The sequence below is a fragment of the Corapipo altera genome, unplaced genomic scaffold (assembly GCF_003945725.1).
Source record: "Corapipo altera isolate COAL_440 unplaced genomic scaffold, ASM394572v1 0, whole genome shotgun sequence".
Lineage (NCBI taxonomy): Eukaryota > Metazoa > Chordata > Aves > Passeriformes > Pipridae > Corapipo > Corapipo altera.
The window spans coordinates 8,369,289-8,393,283 of record NW_020884872.1 but is presented as its reverse complement, the minus strand read 5'-3'; the positions used below and the strand labels follow the sequence as shown (position 1 = coordinate 8,393,283).

General features: G+C 42.1%; 1 protein-coding gene and 1 long non-coding RNA gene across 2 annotated transcripts; both read left to right on the top strand.

Moving 5' to 3' along the window:
• The first annotated feature begins 3,832 nt into the window (after positions 1 to 3,832).
• On the top strand, positions 3,833 to 10,527 carry LOC113947356. Its single transcript, XR_003527689.1, has 3 exons — positions 3,833 to 3,887; positions 4,175 to 4,290; positions 10,308 to 10,527. It is a non-coding gene; the product is annotated as an uncharacterized LOC113947356 (long non-coding RNA).
• Positions 10,528 to 10,685: 158 nt separating this feature from the next.
• LOC113946006 lies at positions 10,686 to 23,547 on the top strand. Its single transcript, XM_027640839.1, has 5 exons — positions 10,686 to 10,835; positions 12,416 to 12,558; positions 21,216 to 21,382; positions 22,571 to 23,142; positions 23,316 to 23,547. The coding sequence occupies exons 1-5, from the start codon at positions 10,686 to 10,688 to the stop codon at positions 23,343 to 23,345; spliced, it is 1,062 nt and encodes a 353-aa protein (XP_027496640.1). The 3' UTR covers positions 23,346 to 23,547.
• Positions 23,548 to 23,995: the final 448 nt, after the last annotated feature.

The following is a 23,995-nucleotide window of genomic DNA, read 5'->3' as shown; positions in this document are numbered from 1 at the left end:
TTCTGCATAATGTGAGAGTTGTAAATGTCTCCTAGTGCTACTTGCTGATTTTTAAAAAGAGAGAAAACCATGTTCAGCTGAAAGCACAGAGGTGACATCTGTACTATTTCATTGTTTGCTGCACACAGATTTGATTGATTTGCTACAGGGTAATTGAACTTTGAGCTTTGCCAGAAAGTTGAACTATGCTTTTCTTCTATGGGGGGATCTCAGTAATTGTATTTTTCATTTGGCAGTGAGTTATTGAATGCTAAGTAACAAGTCAGTGCAAGAAAGGCCTTGCTTATATTCTCTTGACCTTGTATATATCTAGCACGTGCAGCATGTTATACAGCACTTGCTTACCATTTAGCTTTCTGCAGCGATGTTTACTGTAATATTAGGACCTGTGTTCTCTTTGCCTGTCCTGTCTCTGGGTATCATGCAATAAAAGTACACTGACTGCTGTGCTGTTTTCCCCTTAGAAACAACAAAACCTAAGAATCAAACCAAAAATTTTCAGTGTGACCTACTGTTTCCTTCTCCACTTGGAAGAATTGTATGTACCTGCATCGCTCCCAGGGTTAGCTGAGGAGCTTAAAGCAAGGAGGAAACAAGCACTTAAATCATTTTGATACTTCCAGCAATGAAATCTCTGCATAGGGAATATTCTGTACCAGAATATTCTGTCTCCCTGGCCTTTCCTGTGGTGTAGAATGTGTTTTCCTGCACAACAGACCCTGGATCGATTCCATAGGTCAGAGGCTCCTGATTTGATTTTTCCTTAGATTTTTCTTTATTTTGTTACTCAGCTCTTGCCACTGTCAGTGATGTTGAGCACAAGGACTCAAGTTGTTTGTTCAGTGACACGCTGGAAGGTCTGTACCTATGTGGATCTGCTACCCAAGCTTACCTGCTGTCCTTCTCTGTCTGCTCCCACCTGGGCCAGGCAGTATTTCAGTGCTGGACAAACAGCCGAGGGGATGAACACAGGCATTTGGAGCCAGATGCAGGTGTCAGTCTGTGACACACAGTGAGACACAGCCTGTTCCCACCTGAGGCCTTTTCACTTCCAGTCTTAATGCAGCCAACACACGTGGGTTGTTTCCAAGATTAAAACCACTGCAGGCAGCATTTCTTGCCAGGACTTTCTGTGAAAAATTACACTATTGAAGGAAAGCAAGGGCGATGTGACCAGCTCAAACATTCTCCCTAGCTGGCACCCCTAAACTCTCTTAGCACAGGTCATTTATTTCCATTTACTATTGGGATTGTTATTTTTATCTCTTCCTTTTATTTTGTTTTGTCTACTTTTCTGTTTGTGGTTCTGTTCTAACCATAGGTTTTTCTTTACAGGTGGGTGAAGGTAAAATATAGTGACCCTCTGAAAGAAAACCTGACATATTAGAGTTTGTCAGACTGGTTTTTTTGTATGTACCCACCTCACTAGCATTTTAAATAAAATCAAAAAATTCCACACAGATGTCTCCTGTGTCTCACAGTAGTGACATAAATATCTCAGTATCCCCTTTTTGTGTGAAGTCTTGTGGGGTTGTTTCTGAACATTATGTTGGTGTCTCTAAATGTACTTCTTCTGTCCTACAGCTGTTTGAAATCGTGGTTTTGATTGTTTCCAACTCACCTACAACTTCAAGAGCGTTAGTAGAAGTATAGTAAAGGCTGGGCACTCTTGAACGTTCATTTGTTGGTAGCATAGGCAGCATTAAGCAAATTTCTCTGTGACAGCACCTGAGGAGCAGGCAAGGTTGAAGGTAACTATCAACTTTAAAATGAAAAGACCTTTCTTCCATGAAGAAAAAGTGCTGACCTCAAACCTAAGCCTGACTACTGCTCTGGGTCATCCCAGATATGTCCAGTAATCATGAAAAACTTCATTTTTCTGTTTCTAGGTCTTTTGGATGTTTTTTCTCTTAACTTGCTGATTTTTTGCGTTTTGTTCAATAGCAGTGCTGAATAATGATACCTCCTTGTTCTATTCCCCCTAAAATATTTCACATGCTCTTATATCAAAGTACATAACAGTCAATACTTTTATTGTGCAGATTTATTAAAAGAAATGTAGGTTTGAAAATAATTTCTAGTGTTATGTTCTCTTCAATTTTTTTTCAACCCTATGAAATGTTATTTGTAGCTCAGTGTCACTTTTCTTACCTAACTGTGCTACTAACCTTCATTACCTTTCAGCCTTTCCACACATGCAGCTTGGCTCTGTGAAAATGCTCCTGTCTCCTTCATTGGTAGAAGTGTTTAAAAAAGGGATTTCTGTCCTGCACAGTACTTTGAGATTTCAATATTTGCTGTTCTGCATAGCACAGCATTGACTTCCTGAAAACTTCACAAAATCATGATACTAGTGCCAAAATACTCAGTGTCTTGGGGCTGTCAGCAAACCCCCAGCCCGTAAGGAAGGCTGACTCTTGCTCTGTCCTTCACCCACAGCCCTGGAGCAAGGATTTGAACTTGTGTTTCCTCCACTGCAGGGCATTAGGCTGCTTTGCACGTTGAAGTAGACTAGCAGTCTTCATCCATTTTCAGACTTCAAAATCCCTTGACATTTTCTATAGTATATGCAGATCTCTGGGTATAGCCAATTTAAACTACTTAACGTAGACTTAATTTCCTTATTAGCTCCTTATAGATTATTGTAAAGCAGACCAGTATTCTTCTATTAAGGGATATAACAGGGCGTGGGTTTGAGCTGCTCCTCTTGATTTTTTGTATGCTGGTGATGCCAACCTCGATGTGATGCTTTATGGATCACAAATTCCATCTGGAGTCTGAAAAGTCATTGCCAGTGCAAGTTTTGTTTCTTGTTTTTGTCAAAACTACCACGGTTCCATGAGCAATTTTAGCTTCACTGAATTATTTTTCAGTATAAAAGAGTTCATTAAAAAAAATTCCTGAGTAGCAGCAGTTGATGGTTCTATGATTGACTACAAATATGTCTCTTAGTAACATGACTGAAAAAAGGTCCCCCCACATTGCTCATTTGTCCAGAGATTTCCAAATGGATGTGGTTACCTTGATGATAAACCATCTCACTTCTCCAGTACTCTGTGCACCATATTTTGTGCCATACTCTTGAAAAGTCTTCTCCAGAGTGACATTAAAAGTATAAGCCCCAATTTCAGACTCTTGTTTTGGGACATGTGTAAAATGCCTTCCCAGGCAGCTGAGTAATGCTACCACACATCACCAAAGCATTCACTTCCCTCTGGCCTGCCCTTTCTCAGTAGCTCTTCTGTGCCAGGCCTTGCAAAGGATAGAGGAGTTCATTTTGCTGTCCGACAGAGGTTTTCAGAGTCAGGTACAGCCTGTGGACCTTTCATCTGGCATATCCTCTTTGCTGGTGACAATGGCAAATTATTGGCTTGCTGATAGTCAACATCATTTTGATAATCCTTTCTTTGAAAGAGATTGCTGTAGTTGGTTGTGAACAAATGCTCCTCTTCCACGAGATTTCACAGATGAGATTCTGCAAGAGGCTGCCCTGCTGTCCCCTGCACCTCCCCATGGCATATCCCTCTGCTTTCTCAGAGAGCCTCCTCAGGCTACAAGGACACTGTGTCATCACCACAGCTGCAATATGTGTTGATTTGAGGCTGATTAGCACTGAGCACAGACATGATGGAGGCATTGCTGTGTGAGAGAGATGGCAGGGGGGCTGTCTTTCCCCACTCCCAAAGAAGGGTGTCCAGCACTGATGGAGATGTGGTCATGGAGGGCAGGCTGCCGTGGCCCCATGGTAGGAGCCACTCTGCCTGGCTGCAACTGCATTTGACCATGAAGTAATGCCTCTGAGAAGCAGATGCTGTCACTGTTCAGAGCTCTGTTTTGCTTCAGGACCAGCCTATGGCAATGTGCTCCATGTGACCAGGGCTAATGTAGTAAGAACTGCTCAGCTACACGTGAGGCACTGCCAGGCTGTGCTGGCTGCCCCATGGCCTGAAGCAGCTTCACAAACCTGCTTTACAAACCCCTAAGCTGCCATGGAGCTCTCTACTCGAGAGAATATGCTACAGGCAGCAGCACCTTAGCTGGGTTTGTAATGCAAACAGATGGGTGAGCATCTAAATCTTTCCAGGTCCACGGAGTTGCCCCATCTCTCTTACTTGCATGGCCTTAATTTTAATTTCTTTGGACCATGTTCTACAAGCTTCCTGTTTTATATAAGGCTTTGAAGGGCATATAAAGAAATCATGTGAAGGTGCCTTGGGAATGTTCCTGTCGTCACTGTCCAGTACCTGATGCAAATTGTTTTCTTCATTTTGTTATTTAAACTGCTGGCAGGTGAGTTAATAAATTTTAATAGAATGCTACAGGGTGGACTTCAGAAATCTAATTATTTGAAGGGCACTCAGAAATGTTGAAAGATCTCTTTTAATACCAAATCTAAAGAAAGTGATACAATTAAATAATGGTCTAATTTTTTCCTAAAAAAAAAATTAGAACAGAGAGAAAAGGAAGAGGCCAATTCAATGGGAGTAATTACTTTTGTAGTAGTTGTTAAAAGTCTTCCAAACCCCTTGCTTTTGTTCAGGTACACATATCTCTGATATCTTTATTGTCTATATTTGAATCAAGTTAACAGATGCTTCTCTGTTTTGACTTGGCCTGCCTTCATGCTGTGGTTGGTATCAAGATACCCAGGAAATCCACAGCAGGGGCCATCAAAATGGGCATATTGAACCAGCACACAGTACCAGCCACCCTCAAGGGCAGCTGGAGATACTGGTCCACTAAACTGGATCGGCCAGTGCAGGGACTGGTGGTATCTGTGTGAAAGGGTCAGCTTCCAGAGAGGGTTAATCAGAGGCTGGTTGGTGTCCATCCAGGCAGTGGGAAGGGAGGCATTCAGGAATGCTGAGATTATCCCAGCAACCTCACTTGGGATTTTTAAGTCCTCCCTCTGCTCCCTTGGTGGCATGTATAAGGTTATCTCTACAGGGCCAGTAGATAAAGTGTCCCCTAAAGCCAAGAGATTTGCAGTATTTTTCCTGTAGAAGAAAACAATTTCTGTCATCAACATGTCTCCTTTTAAGCCTCTGTCAGTAACAACAGAGTTTGGCCTGCTGTATTCACCTTATGCAATCAAGGGAGTGGATTTCCACAAATGTTTATGTATTCACGTGTCAACTCTGCTCCACCCTGGGTGTGAGAACACCTCCAAGGTTAGAGTAGCAAGTTCTGTACCTGCCTCTGGCCTTAAACCATTAAATGTGCTGAGTGGTTGACTCTTGCTGTGGTTGAAAAGCACTGATAAAGGACTGCAGGGAGTTAAATCTTACTGTATTTCAGCTGTTTTACTTTTAGTCGTGTTCGTCTTAAACTGAACACTCTTCAGAACACCTCTTCACAGATTATTTCTTTTTTATTCTTGCTTGTGCCAAGGTAAATTTATAATAGAAGTTTTCTTTCGTTTGTGTATAACCTTGAGAAAGACTCTTTCAGGCGATAGTTTGACTGACCTTACAAAGAACAGAGCTGAGCAATTTTGTTTAATCTCATCGTGTTGGAAAAGATGTACTTGTACTAAGAAATGAAAAGATTAAAAATGCAGTGGTTGTGCACAAGTCTGTTCTCGTTACATTTTTCCAAGTAACTGTTTCAAGCTTTTATCTGTTGTTGAGCTTTGTTTCTATGGCTAATAAACCTATATTGAGACAAATAATGAAATATTGATTTAGCAACTTGAGACTTTTTCAGCTGCCATTTTATTCAGTGCCCCCATAGGCAGCACAGCAGAATGGAAGTTTTATTGTGGACTGAACTAATCCAGTGGTTTGAGCATGACATGGTGAAATTGTAACATAGCAATAAAATCACATGGCACATTTATGCCATCTGTTTCATAGTGGGAAAACAACACTTTGGTGATGGCCTCAAACAATAAATCTGGATTTAGGAAAGAATAACAAATGGAGCTTGTAATATTAGGAACAGTGTAAGATATTGTACATCCTCCTCACACTGTTGCTCAGCTGCAAAATTCTCCCAAGTGTTTCTTGGTTTAGGTGTCCTTAGCTGTTATAGTCTGCTGGTTTCAGGGCTCAAAAAAACATCTTTGACTCACAGAACACGGATTCAACAGATATTTGCCTCCTCCTATCTCATCTACTGCTGTTATCGGCTTTCCGTTTTTGGAGTGGGTGGGCAGGAAGGGAGTCAAGTCACATTGCTCCTCCATCAGTCAGTGACAAGAAACAAAGTTAAAGGGTCATGATCGAAGAGCAGGAGGCAAGCATGAAAAAGTTTTCTTTAATCTTTCATCGAAACAGTGTAAAGTCTAAGACATGAGCCCTGTGTTATCAGAAATTGGGGAAATTAGATTACTATAAATTATGTAGTATGTGCAGAAAAGGTTTTTTCATGTTTTCCTTGGGAAATCAGTGATGTAAGATAAGAGTGTTCTCTTATTCTGACCACTCATCAAACATTTGATATTGTGGCCCTTGTATTTTTAAGTGACCTGTGACCTGAAAGAAGGGGCCATAAAACACTGTCCTTGTAAGATTAAGATAAGTAATAAATCCTGTTATTAACTATTTTTGTTGCAAGGTTATAAATGTTATGTCTACCTAATAAGAACTAAATATCTTTCTTCAGCTTCAAACTAAAAGAAAGTAGGTATAGATTAGATATTAGGAACAAATTCTTTACTCTGAGGGTGGTGAGGCACTGGAACACGTTGCCCAGAGAAGTTGTGGATGCTGCATCCCTGGGAGTGTTTAAGGCCAGGTTGGATGGGGCTCTGAGCAACCTGGTCTAGTGGGGGGTGTCCCTGTCCAAAGTGAGAGGGCTGGAACTGGATGATCTTCAAGGTCCCTTCCAACCCAAGCCATTAATATGATTCTATTCTATAATACTTTGGTGCATGGAATCTCCTTCAGGGAGTTTCTTACTGTTTTCCATACCCTCATTTCCACAACAGTCCTCTGTAATGTATGTGGATGACCTTCTGTAATGGTATCTGTTTCAAAGTCTCTATATTGACTTTTGGAGGAGGAAAGGAGAACACAAAAGATGCCAGCATTGTCGAAGCCAGTGGTTTCTGGTCCAGCTACAGCACTGTGATTCCCTCAGGGCATCTGTGCACACTTCCAGTGGCTAAATCTCTCTCTGGCATGTCCTTCTTAGCTCAACTACCCCGTCCCCATTCCTGGTTCTGCAGCCTGACAAAAAGTGGCAATTTCCTGCAGCCTCCCCTGCACACTGCTGCTTTACAGAGTGAGACCTTCACAGCTAATTGCCCTGAGTCTAACACCTACTTCTGTGAAGGGGGTTTGCATCCTTACCCAGCTCTCTCAGTTAGGGACCTGGTTACCTGCCTGCCACAAATTGGTGCCTGTCAGATATTAAATAAGAAGGATGGAAGCAACTGGGTTTGTTTGTGTTTAAGCTGCAGAAGCACAGTTTACATTTTTTTTTATAGTCTTTGACAGTTTTAAGATGAGAGCTTGAAAAATGCCATTAACATGAAGAATGGTCACAAGGTAATAAAGAAACAATCTTCTCACTTTAATGACTTGAGCTAAAAGCTAAATGACTGTAGCAGCTCAGATTGTAAAAGCAGTGGGAAATTTAATGAACAGTGACCCCACAGGAAAGTCAATCTGTCTATTAATGTTTAGTTCTGTCATTTCTTCTGAAAAGTAATAAACTTCTATTATATAATCTATTGGTTACAGAACCTGGGGTCAGGCTCCCGTTGAGCTTAACTCTGCCAATCTGCCTCAGCTGAAATTACTGACCTTCCCCATGTAATAGGTAAACATCCCAAGCAAGAAATAACTGTGCAGGTACTCAGGGAAACAGTATGATTGTGAGGAAAGGAAATTGTCATGAACTTGACTGCAAAAGCTCTAAATGGTTTTCATATTCCTCTAATGGTAAGCGGATTCAGCCAGTTAAATTATGTAAAATATAATGAATGAAACTGTGATTAGTCAGTAGTGGCTGATGCCCCAGTTCTATAACATGTCATTCATCTGGATGCTCTAGAATACTTATTGCAAATCTTGTAGCAAAGGTGGCAATCAAGTAAGAGATAAAAATATGGACCCTTTTGCTTATGTTTAGCTATTAAGAACATGTATTTGCTTAACCAGGTAGCAGCAAGAGTCATCTTGAAAATTGGCTGATTTAGAGAAGTGTATTTTAACTACAGGCTAAAAGCTGGAAAGCTCCAAACAACCATCCACATGGGTTAATCCTGTGAGCACAGGTCTGGAAGAGGCTGGAGAAGTCTGCTTCTGGAGAAATCTGCAAAGTAGAACCTGCCCCGTCCCATAGAATTCTTCGTTTGGGCTAAAGTTTTAGATTGGCTTTGTTTTAATCTTCTCTACTTAAATCAGAACCTGATCCTGTTTGGTTATGCTTTGTGACCAGCATGTTTGAGTGGCTTTGTACAGCAGCTTGTCCCGTGAGAATGGGATTGTGCATGGGTGGGATGTCACTTTGGAAGTGGCTGAGCTGACAAAACTCTTCAGCCACTCATCTTTCTTTTTCCTAGTTAAATAGTAGCAATTATCCAAAGTCCAATCTCTGTTACATACATCCATCACAGTGTTCAAACTGGAGACTTATTAATTGGTTACATACTGCATGTCACATTAAATCTGTATTTTCTTCTTTACAATGCTTTAATAAAAATTGTGTATGTCTATTTACATATGTTTCTCACAGATAACATTTCTTTAAAGTCCATTCAAGTTTATTTTTGCTTGAAAGCCTATTGCAATTTGCCTTCAAATATACGGCACAAGTAGAGCTTCACATTTAAAAAGTCACAGAACTTTTTATAGTTTCCATCATTTTTTCCGTCTTTTTTCTTTTTTTTCTAGGCTGGCATTTGGTTCTGTGGTCCGAAAAAACTGCTTTCCCCATTAGTAATGTCCTTTCCCATTAAACAAATCTTGTTGATGTAAAAGAAATTTTCCACCCAGTGCTTTGGCATTGCTGAAGTATACTGAAAAGTTGGTACAAACTAGTCTGGAGAATGCCACTATTTTAATGAAAAAAAATGAACCTGTAAAGGCTCATAATGGTCTTCAGGCTGCCCTGACACCAAGGCAGAGCCAGGATGGGGACGGTGACCAGCAACCAGCTGAGGATGTCGAGGCATGGCTGGGGCTTTGGGGCAGCTCCATGGCCCAGCCAGGGGCCCAGCAGGTGAAGCTGGGACAGCAGGGTCTGCCCCCAGACTGGGGCAGAAGCCCCCAGTGCTCTTCCTCACCACAAGGAGCTGGTCTTGGACAGGGGATGCAGAACCCCAGGTGTCCTAGCCCTGGCCTGGTTTGGTCCTCATAACCAGCAGGATCCTCCTTTTGGTGCTGCCTGTTGCCTTCTGTCCACCCCACAGGGGTGTGACAGGGCAGGCGGCAGGACTGCAGCCTCTGAGCCTGGCCCTGGTATGACCTTTGCTCCTTTGGCACGCCTGGGCACAGTCCTGATGCACGACTATTTTTGCTCATGCTTTAATCTGCTTAACATTTTTACCAGAAATGTTTTCTCTCTCCTGGCAGCGTCGTGTGTGTTCAGTGTGTTCAGCCATGAGGGGCCACTCGGTGCCCCCACACTGGGCCACACCCAGCTTCAGGCTACATCACTCACACCTCACCTTTTCCTGAGCAGAGCTTCCTGGTTCCTTTCTCAAAGTAAATTTGGAAACTACAGACTTATTAACAAACCCTTTCAAACACACTTTGTGGGGAAAGGTACCACATCAGTCTTCTGTGTGAGCATACGTTGTCTCTCCAGCCAGCAGAAAAGCCGTGGGCTGAAGTGCAGTGGTAGCAGTGCTCCCTGCCCTCCTGTGACATAAAAAGGAAAGCCAAAATAAAACACAGAGTGAATTAATTTTTAATTTTTCATGATGGCAGCACAGACACTTCTCACAGCAGGGCACAGAATCATTAGAGACTGATCTGTCCTAACAGGTACAGAAGTACTTCTGTAATTATCAGAGTACAGTTTCTTTCCAATTTGGTAAGACTTGCCTCCTCAGCATTGACTCAGTCCCTGTGGCATCAGTGATTCTGCTTTCCAATATCCTCAGTCCTGATCTTGGAGGGCAGCAGCTCATCCTCACGAATAATGACGGCCTTGTGCGTGAGTCTAACATGGAGTGTGCAGGGGACACGTGCATGAGCCACAATTTCACTGACGGTGACTAATCAAACTACTTAATTCTTCCATTCCACAGAGCTGCCAGACAGTTCACAACAATTAAATAACAAGATATGTGGGAGAAGCACACATAGTAATGCCTATGCCATGCAAAATATGTTGACCTTTCGTGTCTGCAGGTCTGGCACAACCTGCACCCCGGTTGCTGCATCTGCCCACACCGGCATGGTCGGCTGCAGGGCTGATGGACAGGTTTGCTCTGGAGGAGTCAGTGCTGCCAGGCCTTCCTGCATCCCTGCAACACCCTCTCTACCTTCCTGTGCTCTTCGACTGCTGCTCATCCTGCTGCAAATAGTGCAGTCACAGCCAGCTGTTAGGATCTGATTATTAAAAGATACCTCTGCCCGAATTAAGGTGCAAAAGAGACCACATGCCAAACTCAATAGTATGGATTTTATTTGACAGCAAATGTGAGGGAGAGAAAAACAGGAAGAGGGGGGAGGGGGAGAGAAAAAGAGTGAGAGAGAGAGACAGATTAAGTAAAAGATCACCACCACATGGATTCTGTTGGCATGCCCGCTTTTTCTGATCTTTTCGGTGGTGGAAGTCCCAAAGTTGTGCTTCTGGAATACCACTTTTATACAGTTCAAGTCCTGGATATTCACAGGGCATCAGGAGATGTTCCCACAACTTGGAATGGCATGGATGTAAGTAGTTGTTTTCTTTCCCACAGCTTGCTCAGTGAAATATTGGTTTGCTCATTTCAAACCTTTACCTTCATTTAGGTTTGGAATTAACACTTTCCTTTCTCACAGTTTTCCACAGAGGGAGTCATTGTCTGGATAGGTTACCCAGATCTGCCTTACCAGGCCTGGTTCCTGTTGTTGCCATCTGCTCTTATCACAGATTCCTTTTCTGGTGACTTATCTTATGGGAATTTCTTTCTTTGACAGTGTTTTGAGACAATTAAGTCCTCATTTTTTAAGTCCTGACACCGGTACAGTCCTTTATCTCACCTCACTTACTTATTTTGAGCAACTGCTTGTAAGAATGTGTTTCCTCCTTCCCACAGCATTAGTCACAGCATTTCTGTTCATCTCTCATTTACCTGTCAAGATCTGGTTAAGGACTCTGCATCCTCCTTTCTAATAGCTGGTGACACTGCAAATCACTACCAGAGCCCGCAGCTGGCGAGTAACTTCTGTGCAACACAAAGCAAAGACAAATCACTCATCTACGGCAGCATCACTCAGAAAAAAATATTTCAGCTGCATCAGACAAGGCAGCTGCAAAATATGTACAGCCTTTTGGTGTATAAGAATATGAAGTATGTGGAAAAAAAATATTTCTGGATGGGGCTATCAAAAATGTTTAGCACACAGTTAACAGTTTCCAGTCAAGTGGAAGATAAACCTTTTATAGACTGCAGTGATTTGCTGTCAGTGGCACTTTCAAAAAGCTCAATTCGGATCAACCAGGTTAGGAGGTGATACAGACATTTGTCAGCTAAACAAAGGAGGTTACAGACCCGAGGGTGAGATACAAAATAAGGTATTTAATTACATAAGGGTCAATGAAAGTAGCACATGAACCTACGGAATTGTATTCATACAATTAGTTAGTCCTATTAAAACATCTGATAAACTTGCTACCCCCTGAGGATGAGTTGTAGCATTGAGCCTCCAATTTAATTGTCTTATAGAATGTCTGAGATGCATAAAAAAATGAGTTTCTTCCAATGTTTAGGTGTCCTAGATTGGATAGCAGCAGAGGGCCATATTAGCTTCTGTGAGATGAAAGAAATTTAATGCATACTGATTATATTTTACTGCTATAAGCAAAACGGCAGCACTTTAAAAGAGTAAAATGCTCTTTCTATTAATACTACACATAATATTGTAGAATGAAATTCCTGGTTCCAGAGCCTGATCCTTTTTTGTGAAGGGAGGAAGCGCGATGGATGTTGCTATATTGCCCTCTCGTGGGTCGAGCCTGCAAACAGCAGCTCAACGTGCTGGAGCTACCACTGTGTCACTCACGGCTTTTCAGCGGCCTGAGCTGACAGCCAAGGGGTGCCCTGCCTGAGGAGAAAGGACTGAAAGATCGGCACGTGGTAAATATGTAGTCAAATAAGTCCATTTCCCCCTAAATTCTCTGTTTCTATATTTCTGCAGAATACAGCTCTGAGGGTAGGTCCCCATGGGAATTGCAAATGTTGTCCTGTAACATCAAAACAATAAGCAGAAAAAATACAGTACCACTCCTCTTCCCAATTCTCTTTCTGCAGGACTTGATGCAGCAAGCAGTAATTAAAGAGCAGGAGGATGAACAACACTATTTGGTGGCACAGTGCACAGATGAAGCACAAGCCAGAAGTGAAGGGAGCATACCAGGAAAGACAGTCGACACACAGATCCATTTTACTGTGCTGTGAGTGATGTCATCTATCACACAGAATGCTGCAATTGCCTCCCAGATTGCTGAATCTCATCTCTATTCTGTCCTACTCTTCTGGGAATTTTAAAACAGCGTTTTCCTGTCTAGCCGAGGTACTTTTGTCACCCGAGCTGAGAGAGTTGTCTGAGTACTTCATAGTCTCTGAAATATTTATCCTCTCACTTTTCTTGTCAGGTAAGAAAATTCTCCATTTTGCAGATGACAAAGTGAGGCACATGGATTAATTCTCAGTTCAAAAAAGAGATTTATTCATGCAAAGTGGTGCTTAGGCAGAATTTAAGAGTCTATATCCAAAATGTACATTGTGAAAAGCCCTGTTCAAGGGTCGGAGATGTCTGATGGTATGCAAGGAAGCTGTCAGGGAGTTCCCTTCTCTGCCTGAGGGAGAGGAAAAATGACAGCAATTCAACTCTTTGTTATAAGCCATTTATTTCTGTATATGAAATAAAAGTTCTGAAATAAAACTGCATTTAGATAAGACTTTGCATGCAGCCTCTGCTACTCATAACCACCTTGGAGTGGAGAAGGAACAGCTTAAAAAGCTCCCAGAAGGGAAGGAATCAAGGTAAGATCTTGTCCTCCCATGCTGTGACTTGCTGAGGGAAATGCTGCCTCTCTTGTTTTATGCACATTGGACACCTACATCCCCAGGGAAAACCTTCCCTGAGAGCCTGCTGCAGCGCCAACAGCCAAAATACACATGGCCTTGACTTCACTGAGCTGACCAGACAGGCTTATGCTGAATTTGTGAGGCTGTCTTGGGCCTGACCTGCTGTTCAGAATTCATTTCTCAACTCTGAACTACCCTGTAGTTCAGTTAAAAAGACTTTATCCCAAAACAAGATGCTCCACTTCCGACTGATAACCTATAGCACTACTCTGGGAAACACCAAACCTGCATCCTAGACTCTTCTAATCCCATGAAAGTTTGAACCTTCATCTCCCTGACCTCAGAAAAATGCCCTGAACATCGGGTGCTGATTATTTGAGGTGGGAATGGTCCCCATTACTCTCGGGCCACTGAGAGAGGAAGGTCTGCAGCACTAGCAGAGAGCAGCCATGACCTGCAGCTCAGAGGGCTGTGTGTCTTCTGTAGGCGGGACTCTGGCTCCTACTCTGGAGTATTTTTCTCTGTTTTATGAGAGATGTGTTTCAATTTCCTTACTACCCCGAGGAACCACAGTGTGCCTCTCCCCAGGCTAAGTACCTACAACCAAGGCTACTGATCCAGTCCCCTGTGGAGATTTTGCTCTCACAAATTCACACTTTTAACTACAGAACAGTCTGAGCTCAGTAAGAGGTGACAATCACCCCTGTGCAAAATGCCTCATAAACTAGTAGCTTTTCTTGTAATGCAGAGCCATTTGTTCAAATGACAGGAAGGGTGATACTGTTTTGGGAATTAGTCTCCTGGGCACATTTTGTAATCCATGGCTATGTAAGAGAGCGGGCAAGACGCTGCAGACACTGAATCCCTGTTTCTCCAGGGAAACATCAAAGTCAAGTTTTCAGTTCTCTCAGTGTTTCTGATTGACTAGTTTGAAACTCTCCTCTGCTCAGCAATTTGGCTTTTGGACATTCCCATCTAGATGCCTGATTTTCCTCTCTTTGATGGAGAGTGACTGTCACCCCACTCTTGCAGGCAGAGTGGGAGATTCAGACAAAGTTTATTAAAGAAATCCTCCTACTGAATCACAGGGAACAGAAAGGAGCCCCTTGCTTTCTAAATCTGCTGCAAAGGATCCAGTCTTAGCCCCAGACTTTGTCAATAGTTTATGTGTAAAGTATTGTATAGGTGTAATTGAACCTCCATACAATGTTGTCACCAGGATTAAGGATGGCAAACCATATATATTTATATAAATATATATATGATTTATTATGATAATGATTAGAAAAAAGTTCTTAATCGGAATTATTAATGACACAGTATAGGAGCCATAACAATATTATAATACTATTATAATACAGGGCACTATGAAGCAACATTGAAGCTACATATATATATATATATATATATATATATATGCCATTGTATTAAAGCTAGCAAAACCAATTAAGCAGAGATTGATGTCACCCATATCAACGACTGTGGGCAAATTGCTTTCACTCAATCTTAAGGAGTAACACTGAGGGACAGCCTCACTCAAGGGAGAAATTTCCACACATACACTCCCAGAAGGGATATGTTAGAAGACCCTGCCATTAAAATTTCAGACTGGGCTTTTATAGTATAAAGTGACTGACTGTCCACCATGTATCTCCAGGCTGGCTGTGTCAGCTCAGCAGCCTTAGACAAGCAGTTGGTATCACTTGTTTCTTCCTTTATCCGGGTGCTTTACCAGGCCTACCACATCTTCACCTCACAATCAGGATGTTTAAATTTGGGATTGATGAGTCAGACTGATTTCACTATTATTCAACACTTAAAGCAGCATGACTCCTCCATCTCCATTTACCACTGGTAGCTTTGCAAATTGGGCATTATTTGAGTTGTTCTACTCCATTCCAGGCAGAGCATCCTGCTACAACCACCACGGCACCCTTGCAGATGGCATGGCAGAGAGGGTGCTGGCAACCCTGGTGCCACGAGCTGCACATTAAAACTCTTAAAGCCCAATGCTGGACACCTGCTAAAGTGCTCTCATCTATTGAAAGCAAACAGCCATGTTAGATAGAAAGCTTTGTTTTCTTTCTTGCATTTGGGACAAATCACTCTAGAGCCTATCTCCCCTAAAAAATTACATCTGAAAGAGGTTATTCATGTGGCTTACTAACAGCACTTAAATTTAGACAGCTAATTTAACCATCTAAATTGGGAGACTATCCTGCCTCATTTTGCTTGTATGGAGTGTGAGGAAAGAAAAACTCACCCAGAAGCTTTTTAAAGCTGGAACTAAAAGTCAGGGGCTGTTTTCAAGTCATCAGTGGTGGGTTACATTACAACACAGTGCAACATCTGGATTTTCTGATTTGTCCTCTGAAGGACTCTCACGCCTGCAGTGCTAGGAATAGGCACATATAAGACCAGGCATCTCCTTCCATTAAGTAGTGTATCTGTGTCCTAAATGTGACTGTGTGAAGAGGAACAGCATTAGCACTTTTCTACTTGATAATGCAACTCAGCAGTAAGGGAAAGTGTTACATTAGAAAACAGACAGTTTTTGTGTGGACTGCAGACATCTTCTTTTGAAGCTTCATTCAGCAAATAATTTGGATGTTGATTCAAAGCCCACATAAAGAAGATCATGTCTTACTATGTACATGTCTTTAAGCAGATATCTAAGGACATGTCTAGTCAGCAAAGCACACTCATGTGCATTTAAATCTCACTGGAGGCCAATGAACTGGGATTTTGAAATACATCATTGCTTATTTTTGAAATCTTTCCTCACTTTGGAACTCTTCCTCACTTTTTTTTCAAGACAAAAAAAAGCCATATGGAACTAATCATGCACATTTTGTCTAGCAGATAGGCATTATAGCAGATTGTGTTTTCCCTTCAAGAGATTGTCCATATGAGCAGGCAAACTGTGGTGTGCATATAGGTGAACATGCAAGACAAGGTTTTCAGCCATAACAACATCCATACTGATGTACCTCCTGCTTACTCACATAATTATGAGATGAGAACACTCATCACTGCCTATCTGCCAGACAAATGAGGCTTCTTTTCTTTTTCCCTTCCCTTCCCTTCCCTTCCCTTCCCTTCCCTTCCCTTCCCTTCCCTCTCCCTTTTCCTGCCCTCTCTCTTTTCCTGCCCTCTCACAGACCTTACTATTTTTTAGCTTGTTATCTCTTTATTTGCTTCCATTTAACAACTAGTCCTGTTGACTCCTCAGAAACACAGAGTTCAGACTACAGAAGAGAGATTTCCTATTCTGGCAGATATTCCACATGCTACTATACTGCCCTGGAGAAAATGCCCCTGGGAAGTACATGACTTCCTGAAACTTCAGTACTGGCTTGCAGAGAATCAAGAGAGGATCAACACTGCAGGATGTCTACAAACCATAACCCCAGGACTAGAAAGGAATCATCAGCCACCACTAATCCTTATATGAGAAGCCTGGAGAGAGAGGACACAGTAAGCAAAGTTGTACATAGCTACCTTTTTTTTATAATTATCAAGTACAGAGTTCTTTTCACTCTTTATACACATCTCTGTCTAAATAACTTCTTGCATAAGCTTTTCTATAGTGTGACATTGCATTTCAGATATATCCAAAGTTCTTAATCAAACCACTTTTCATTTCTACTAATTAAAAAAATCATTCTTCTCTGGTTGTGACTGAAATATCTTTTGTCAGCAACAGAGGCCACACAACACAGATTAGTGTGTTAAACATGGGGGTTTTTATATTCTTTGTGTTTTACTCAAACAGGATACATTCTTTCCTCAGCTCTGTATACTCAATACAGAGAGATCATCTGAAAATTACAGTAGCAATCAGCTTGCATTTGAGATGATCCAAATGTAGCACCCGTGGAATATATGGCACAATTTTTAAAGGAGCCTGTGTCTCTGTTCTCACTGATGTGGTGAGCACTGGGTTCATCCAGAGTGAGACCTTACTCTGACTTAAAGACAAATGGCAGGTTGTTGAACTGTGTAAATCAGATGCCAATAAAGAGCAAACAATAAAGTTTTATCAGCTCACAAAGTACCCTGGTTCTTTCTCATTAAAAAGTGATGGATATAGTTCCAACTAAAACTGCTGTGTCTGTGCCATTTTTGTTCATGTCACAACACTGGGTCTACAAGGCAAACTCACCCCAGTTTTTTCACTTAAGGCTTCTTAGCCAGAGTTTTTCTGAGCATCTTATTAGCAGTTGTTTGGACTCTGAAGACAACATGTTCACTCCTCCAACTCTTGAAAATAGACCTATGCATTATGCCATAACACTGTCTAATTTACACACACAGAAACACACCTAGTACAGATAGATATGTGTCTTATTTTCTGCTGAAAAATTATATTTTAAATATTTTTCAGAGTATGTTAACAGTATTTTGGAAGGTGAATATCCGTATCACTATAAGTGTAAAGATTTGCATCAATCATTGTCTGTAAACCAAAAGGGGAGAAAAACTCAGGAGTAATACAGCTAAAATTTCTCAAATGTGTCCTAAAATACTCTTCTATGCATGAAGATTCTCTGTGACTAAAGGTGTGTATCTCAGCACTCTCCAGTTTTCCGAACTAGTATAGTGGGTATATAATCTGAGAGACTCCAAAGTTCTTCCTTCCATTAGTGTTTTAGCACTGAATTGTATTGCAATTATCCTACAACAAATACTTGTCCAACATGGAATATCGAATGCCAGGAGAAGATAATATGGAGGAACCTAAATTTCCCACAGATGGATATGAAAGGAGATGATAGGAATTTATGGCAGGGTAAAGTCTGAAACATTTTTGTAATGGTCATTTGGATTAGGCAGGCAATTGTAGTGTCAAATGCACTTCCAGCAGAGGGAGATGGAAAAGTTAGATTTTACTTTTTTTTTTTAGAGCTCTAATTTTTCAGATAGCTGTACTTTTGAGTGGGTGTAAAACTATTCCCTTAATACATATGTAAGAGAATGAAAAGGGTATGTTATCAACATCATAACCAAACATTTGTATTTTACAGTCCCAGCTGGGATTGAATGAATATTTTATGAACTGAGAAGGTAGTTTGGGTTCACTTGGCACAATTCACGTGGCAGATGATTTGGAGCTGGCCTCAATTTGAGCTGCAGTGAGTGAGTGAGAAAGGAATGGAAGGCAGTAGATGTGTGTGACTCTTTGTATGCTGCAGTACTTGGCCTTGAAAATTCTCACTGAAGTTGCCAATTTTATATAAAATACCTAAAATAATCAGCCCAATGACTCAAACTCATTTGCTCTGTCAGCAGGTCATGTCACCTACAGCAATGACCATGCTATAGGTATGCTTAGACCCTAATTCTGGCCAAAGGTGAACAGACTTATTTCACCAGGAAAAAGCAGCAAGGATGGTGTTTGCCCTTGCTTCATAACTTCATACCAGAGTGGGGAGTAAACAGTCCTTTGAGAGAGAGCAACCACTGAGCCAAATATGAATCAGCTCTATTAATCAAGTAATGAAAAGTGCCTGAAAGCAAATCACATTTCAACTTTTCAGTGGTCTACAATACAGGGAGGTTGGGTTGATTTGCAATATTTTCCTTTTTTGTCTGCTTCAGTGAGAAATCAATTGTTTGAAAACCATGAGTGGTTAGAAACGCTCAGTCAGATTGTGATTAATAGAGAACAGGAACATAGCAAAAATTTTATTTTCTACTTTTCAGTGGGTATGTTAAATATTTTATCCTGCTGTTCAATTTGATCATTCTGACAACTTTCTGTATAAGATGCAGAACTCTCCATGTGGAATAAATATTAACTCATCTCCCTTACACAGAATAAAAAGAACAGAGATGGATGGGCTTATACCTGTAAGCAGAAAAACTGTTACACTCTCAGAAAATGAAAAGAACAATATCTAAAGGAATTATTCTGGAGTGATTAAATAATTATAAAAGATGTGAAAATTATTTTTTTCTTGTTTCTTATGTTTACCTTCATCTGATTTTCCAAACTGGTTTTTGCTATTCAGAACACCAAAAATTTTAAAAAACCAGTGTGCATATGGGTGTATGTGTTTGACAAATATGACAAGTAAAACTTTATTAATAGTTCTAATTCTCAATCTTTGCACTCCTGGTAACAAATGCATAAAAGATAAGTGTTACATATCATTCTTTGGTTGCTTCAGTCATTATTCAATGAGGCTACAAAGGTTAAATACGTGACTGAAAGTAGTAGATCTCTGTCTTATCTGAAAAAGCTCAATATCAAGTCAGAGGCATTCAAACAAGCCCTAGTTTGACTTGTAAAAAAATAAAATATCACTTTCATATGTCTCAATAATATTTAATTTTTAATTTAGGGATATTATTGCTCTTTATCATGAGAAATTAAAATATAATAAAATCACAGTAAGATTTCAGAGTATTTTTCATCTGAGCAGCTGTCAGGTGCTAAGAGGGCATTTCTGGACTGCCTACTCTGGGATAGCTGATAGATGTTTGGGATACCCTTGGGATAAATTAAGGTGAAACAACACCGAATTATCAATTACAAAGTTTTATTTAGGACAGCAAAGACTTAAACTTTCAAATGATAGATTGAATGGCTCGCAGTGTCAATGACTTAAACGTTTCTAAACAGTGTGTGGCAGCAGAGATTTAAACTGTTAAGGAGAGGGGAAAAAAGGAAGAAGGGAAGACAGAAAAATAGAGGTAATGAAAAGGATCCGGGTCACCACCCAAGGTTTCAGCACCATCTGGGGTCCAGTTCCTCTGGATGGTGGGTGCACAAACAGTGGGTGCCCAGATGGTGGGTGCACATACAGTTTTGCTATTTATAGAATTGTCCTCACATGTTATTTTGTTATTCCTGAACTTTTCAGAAGGGTGCTGGGGGGTCTCGTGGTTTCAATTCCCCTCCCCTGACAGAGACACAAGTGCAACGGTGTCTGAAATTTGGTTTTAGAGGCAGCTACCCAACATAAGGAAGGTGGTCCCAAAAAAACACTATCCTGCCTCCAAAGACCCTCTTTCCTAACTTTGCCTTATTCCATTGGCATGGTAACATTCCTTTTCTCTTCTCCCCAGTGTTTGAGACATTAACTCTTCCAGGTTTACATTAACTCTTCCAGGTTTTCAGTGTCTCACAGCAGCTCTTCTCTTTAGGGTGAAAAACACGTCCTACTCTCTCTTCTCTATAAGTGAGAAATTACCACTGACACTGAAGGCACTCAGTAGACCACAAGCTAAGGCAAGAACCAAGATGAGTTTCTCTGTGAACCTGTATCCTAGCCACCAGATAAGGTAACTTTTATTCCAGTGGCAAATATTCAATCTTTATTGTGTGTATTGCAGACAATCTAGGAAGCTCAAAGCAGGGGGCTGAAACCTATTGTTTAGGCACTCTGAGAACAAAACCCAAAAATACAGTGTATCAGGGGAAAATGGAACACGACAGAAGAGTGCATAGCAGCATATTTTTTTCTGAGGGCATTTTTCCTTTGTTTGCCACATATCCTGACAATACTTCAGCCTTAAGATAAATTTGACAGCCTTAAAGCCTGTTTGGACAACTGTTGATGAAAGGACGATTTCTGAAGTATCCACAGTAGCTACCCAATACGTAGCAGAGCCACAAGTGCTGACATCATTGCAATTTTCTCCACAAAATCAGTAATGACTGGAAAGGTCAACATAATTCAATTATACTTTGAAGCTAAAGTCTTTTACTGATGTCATATTGAAGGAGAATGATCTCAAACATCACTTATGACACTCAAGAAATATAACCTAGCAGCCCTCTGCAGGCTCTGCTCAGCAGAGCAAACTCCTAGAATGAAAAAGGTTCACTCATTTTTTCTGAGTTTTTGTAGCATCTCTGATAGATAACAGTATTAACATCATGGCCAGCCTTATCTGTCAGGACCAGCAACTTTCACGGTGGAAGTTAAATTAAAGTTATTAATGTATGACGTGATAAACATTGCAAGGACCTTTGGTAGTGCATGTCCCTGCATATTACGAATGTTCACAGCTCTGAAGAACTAAGTGAAGCTGCAGTGCAAGCAATGCACATCCAAGGAAAGGAACATGAAGCTTGGGCATCATCTCAGGTGCCTGGGAGAACTGAAATCCTGCGGGCAAAAGGGCAGCAGACCTCGGTCTGGCCCCAGCCAGAACCTGACAGCACTGAGTCACTGGGTAAGACCACGACAACCACAGCCTTATAGACACCATAAGGGTCACTTACGATGCTTTGCTTTCTTTTTTTGTTGTTTTTGTTTGTTCATTTGTTTGTTTGTTTGTTTTTAATTTGAGGTTTATACATAGGAAGACATATGGGAAATGACTGGGCTTGTGAAATAAAGCTCAGGTGAGGATTTGCATTGAGCCTAGTTATTACATTAGACTACTGCAACAGAATCACTGAATCAAAGAATCATGTAGGTTGGAAAAGACCTTAAGATCCAACTGTTAACCCAGCACTGCCAGGTCCAGCACTAAGCCATGTTCCTAAGTGAAACATCAAGTATTTTAAATACCTCCAGGAATGGTGACTCAGCAACTCCCTGGGCATCTTGTTCCAATGCTTGTCAACACCTCTGGTGAAGAAACTGTATCTGAAATTCAATCAAAACCTCCCCTGGCAGAATTTGAGGCCTTTTGTTTCCTTTTGTTCTGCCAGTTATTACTTGGGAGAAGATACCACACCCCACCTGTCTAAAACCTCCCGTCAGGTAGTTGAAGAGAGCAATAAGATCTCCCCCAAGCCCCTATTTCTCCAGGCTGAGCAAATCCAGCTCCCTCAGATGCTCCTCATAAAACAGAAGTGGCCCCAAGACTGAGCCCTGGGGAACACCACTGGTGACCAGCTGGCACTTGGATGTAACTCCATTCCCCACCACTCTCTGGACCTGGCTGTCCAGCCAGTTTTTCTCCCAGCAAAGAGTGCACCTGCCCAAGCCACGAGCAGACAGATTCTCCAGAAGAATGCTGTGGGAAAGTGTCAAAGGCTTTACTAAACTACAGGGAAACAAAGCCCCTTCCTCATCTACTAAGCAGTTCTTCTTGTCATGGGAGGAGATCAGGTTACTCAGTCAAGCTTTATGTTAAGTACCTCAGAATCTTCCTCCTTCTCCGTCTTTGTCACTGTGCTTCCTCCCAACCAGCAAAGACTGAAGATTCTCCTGAGCCCTCCTTTTGTTGCTAATGTACTTATGGAAACATTTTTTATTCTTTTACAGCACTGGACAAATTAACTTCCAGTCAGGCTTTGGTTCTTCCAATTTTCTCCCTGCATAACCGCACAACAGCCTGAAGTCCTCCTGAGTGGCTGCTCCTCCTTCCAAAGGTCATAAACTCTCTGGTTCCATCTGAGTTTCATCTCAGTTCCATCCAAAGCCCAGGCTGGCAGCGTGGGGTCACCATGGGGCTCTGGCACCTGTGACATCAGAGGGGACAAGTCCCCAGGTGCCCCATCTGGCAGTGCAGCCATTTCGCTGCCACCCAGTCCTGCTGAGCCCCTTCTCTCCATCCTCCTCCTCCAGGCCATGGCTCTGAGCGTCACCCAAATCCTGATGGTTCTGGGTGTCCTACAATTCATACTGCTGATGGATGACCAGTCAGTCAAGGTCACGGAAGAGCTCCTGAAGCAGCATGAGGAGCGTCTGAATCAAGAGATGGTTTGGCTGATGGAGATGGAGAAGAGGCTCCAGGAGCAGACCAGACTCAGTGAGGAAAGCCTGCTCCTATCTGCCTGCCAGCGGTGGTGGTTCTGGGCCTCTGCCGAAATCCTCCTCGTGATTTTTGGGTTCTACTGGCTGCCCAAGCAGAGGAGCACTGGCTCTGAAAGCAGCAGCCAGTGGGGAAACTCCAACAGTGCCCAGGAGCAGAGAGAGGAGGAGGAGGACTGGGAAGATAAATCAGACCCTTACAACACTCAAGACAAGCCCCTGGATAAGGTAGGGACCTCTGGTGCTTTTGCCAAGCCCTTTCCAAGAACAGCTTTCTGATGGCTGCATCCAGCCATGAGAGCAGGCAGCACTTACAAAGTCCCGGCACCCTCCAGGACAACATCACCAACCTCCTGCTGCTCATGTCCCTGAGACCATCCTTTGTGCACTTTTTCAAGCAGGGCTCAGCAGCATGGTGGGTCTGCCAGTGAGACACTCCTATGGCCATTTGCAGCACTCTTCGGAGAACGTGTTGTGCTTCCCCCTCTGCTGTCTGACAAGACAAACAGAAGCCACATCCTTGCTTTCTGTGCAGCCTCTGCACCTGCTGCCAGTCCTGATACTCCCCCTGCCGGGAGGCGTGGGAGAGATTCATCCTTTGTGCATGTTATTAGAATTGTTTGCTTGTTTTGAGAAATGCTTTTTCTGTGGGTGTCTGGGCAAGACTGTGTTGGAGGATGGTACCCCTTGGCTCCATCTCCTCTCTCTAACAAAGAGATGAAGTTTGTGCTCCAATTTATGTTTGCAGTGATTACACTTGTGCTGAGGTGCTTAGCACCTCCCTGTCTTCTCCTGGTGTTCTTGACATCTCCTCCTCCCTGCATCCTTTCCCATGTCCCGGAATGCCTCTAAACTGGCTTCAAAAGATGCTGCTGAAACCAGCAGCTCCATCACGGGGTCTTGCTGCTTGTCCTTGGGCTGTTCCTCTTAGGAGGGTGGTCCCATCAAATAAACCCCCAAAGGCCTGCAGAGGCCATTGCGTTACCTATTTCTGACCATCAGATCCTGACCCACAGCTGGAGGCTCAGCCACCTCTGGACATAGTTTGAAGACTGCTGGGAGATGGTCATGTATACACAGA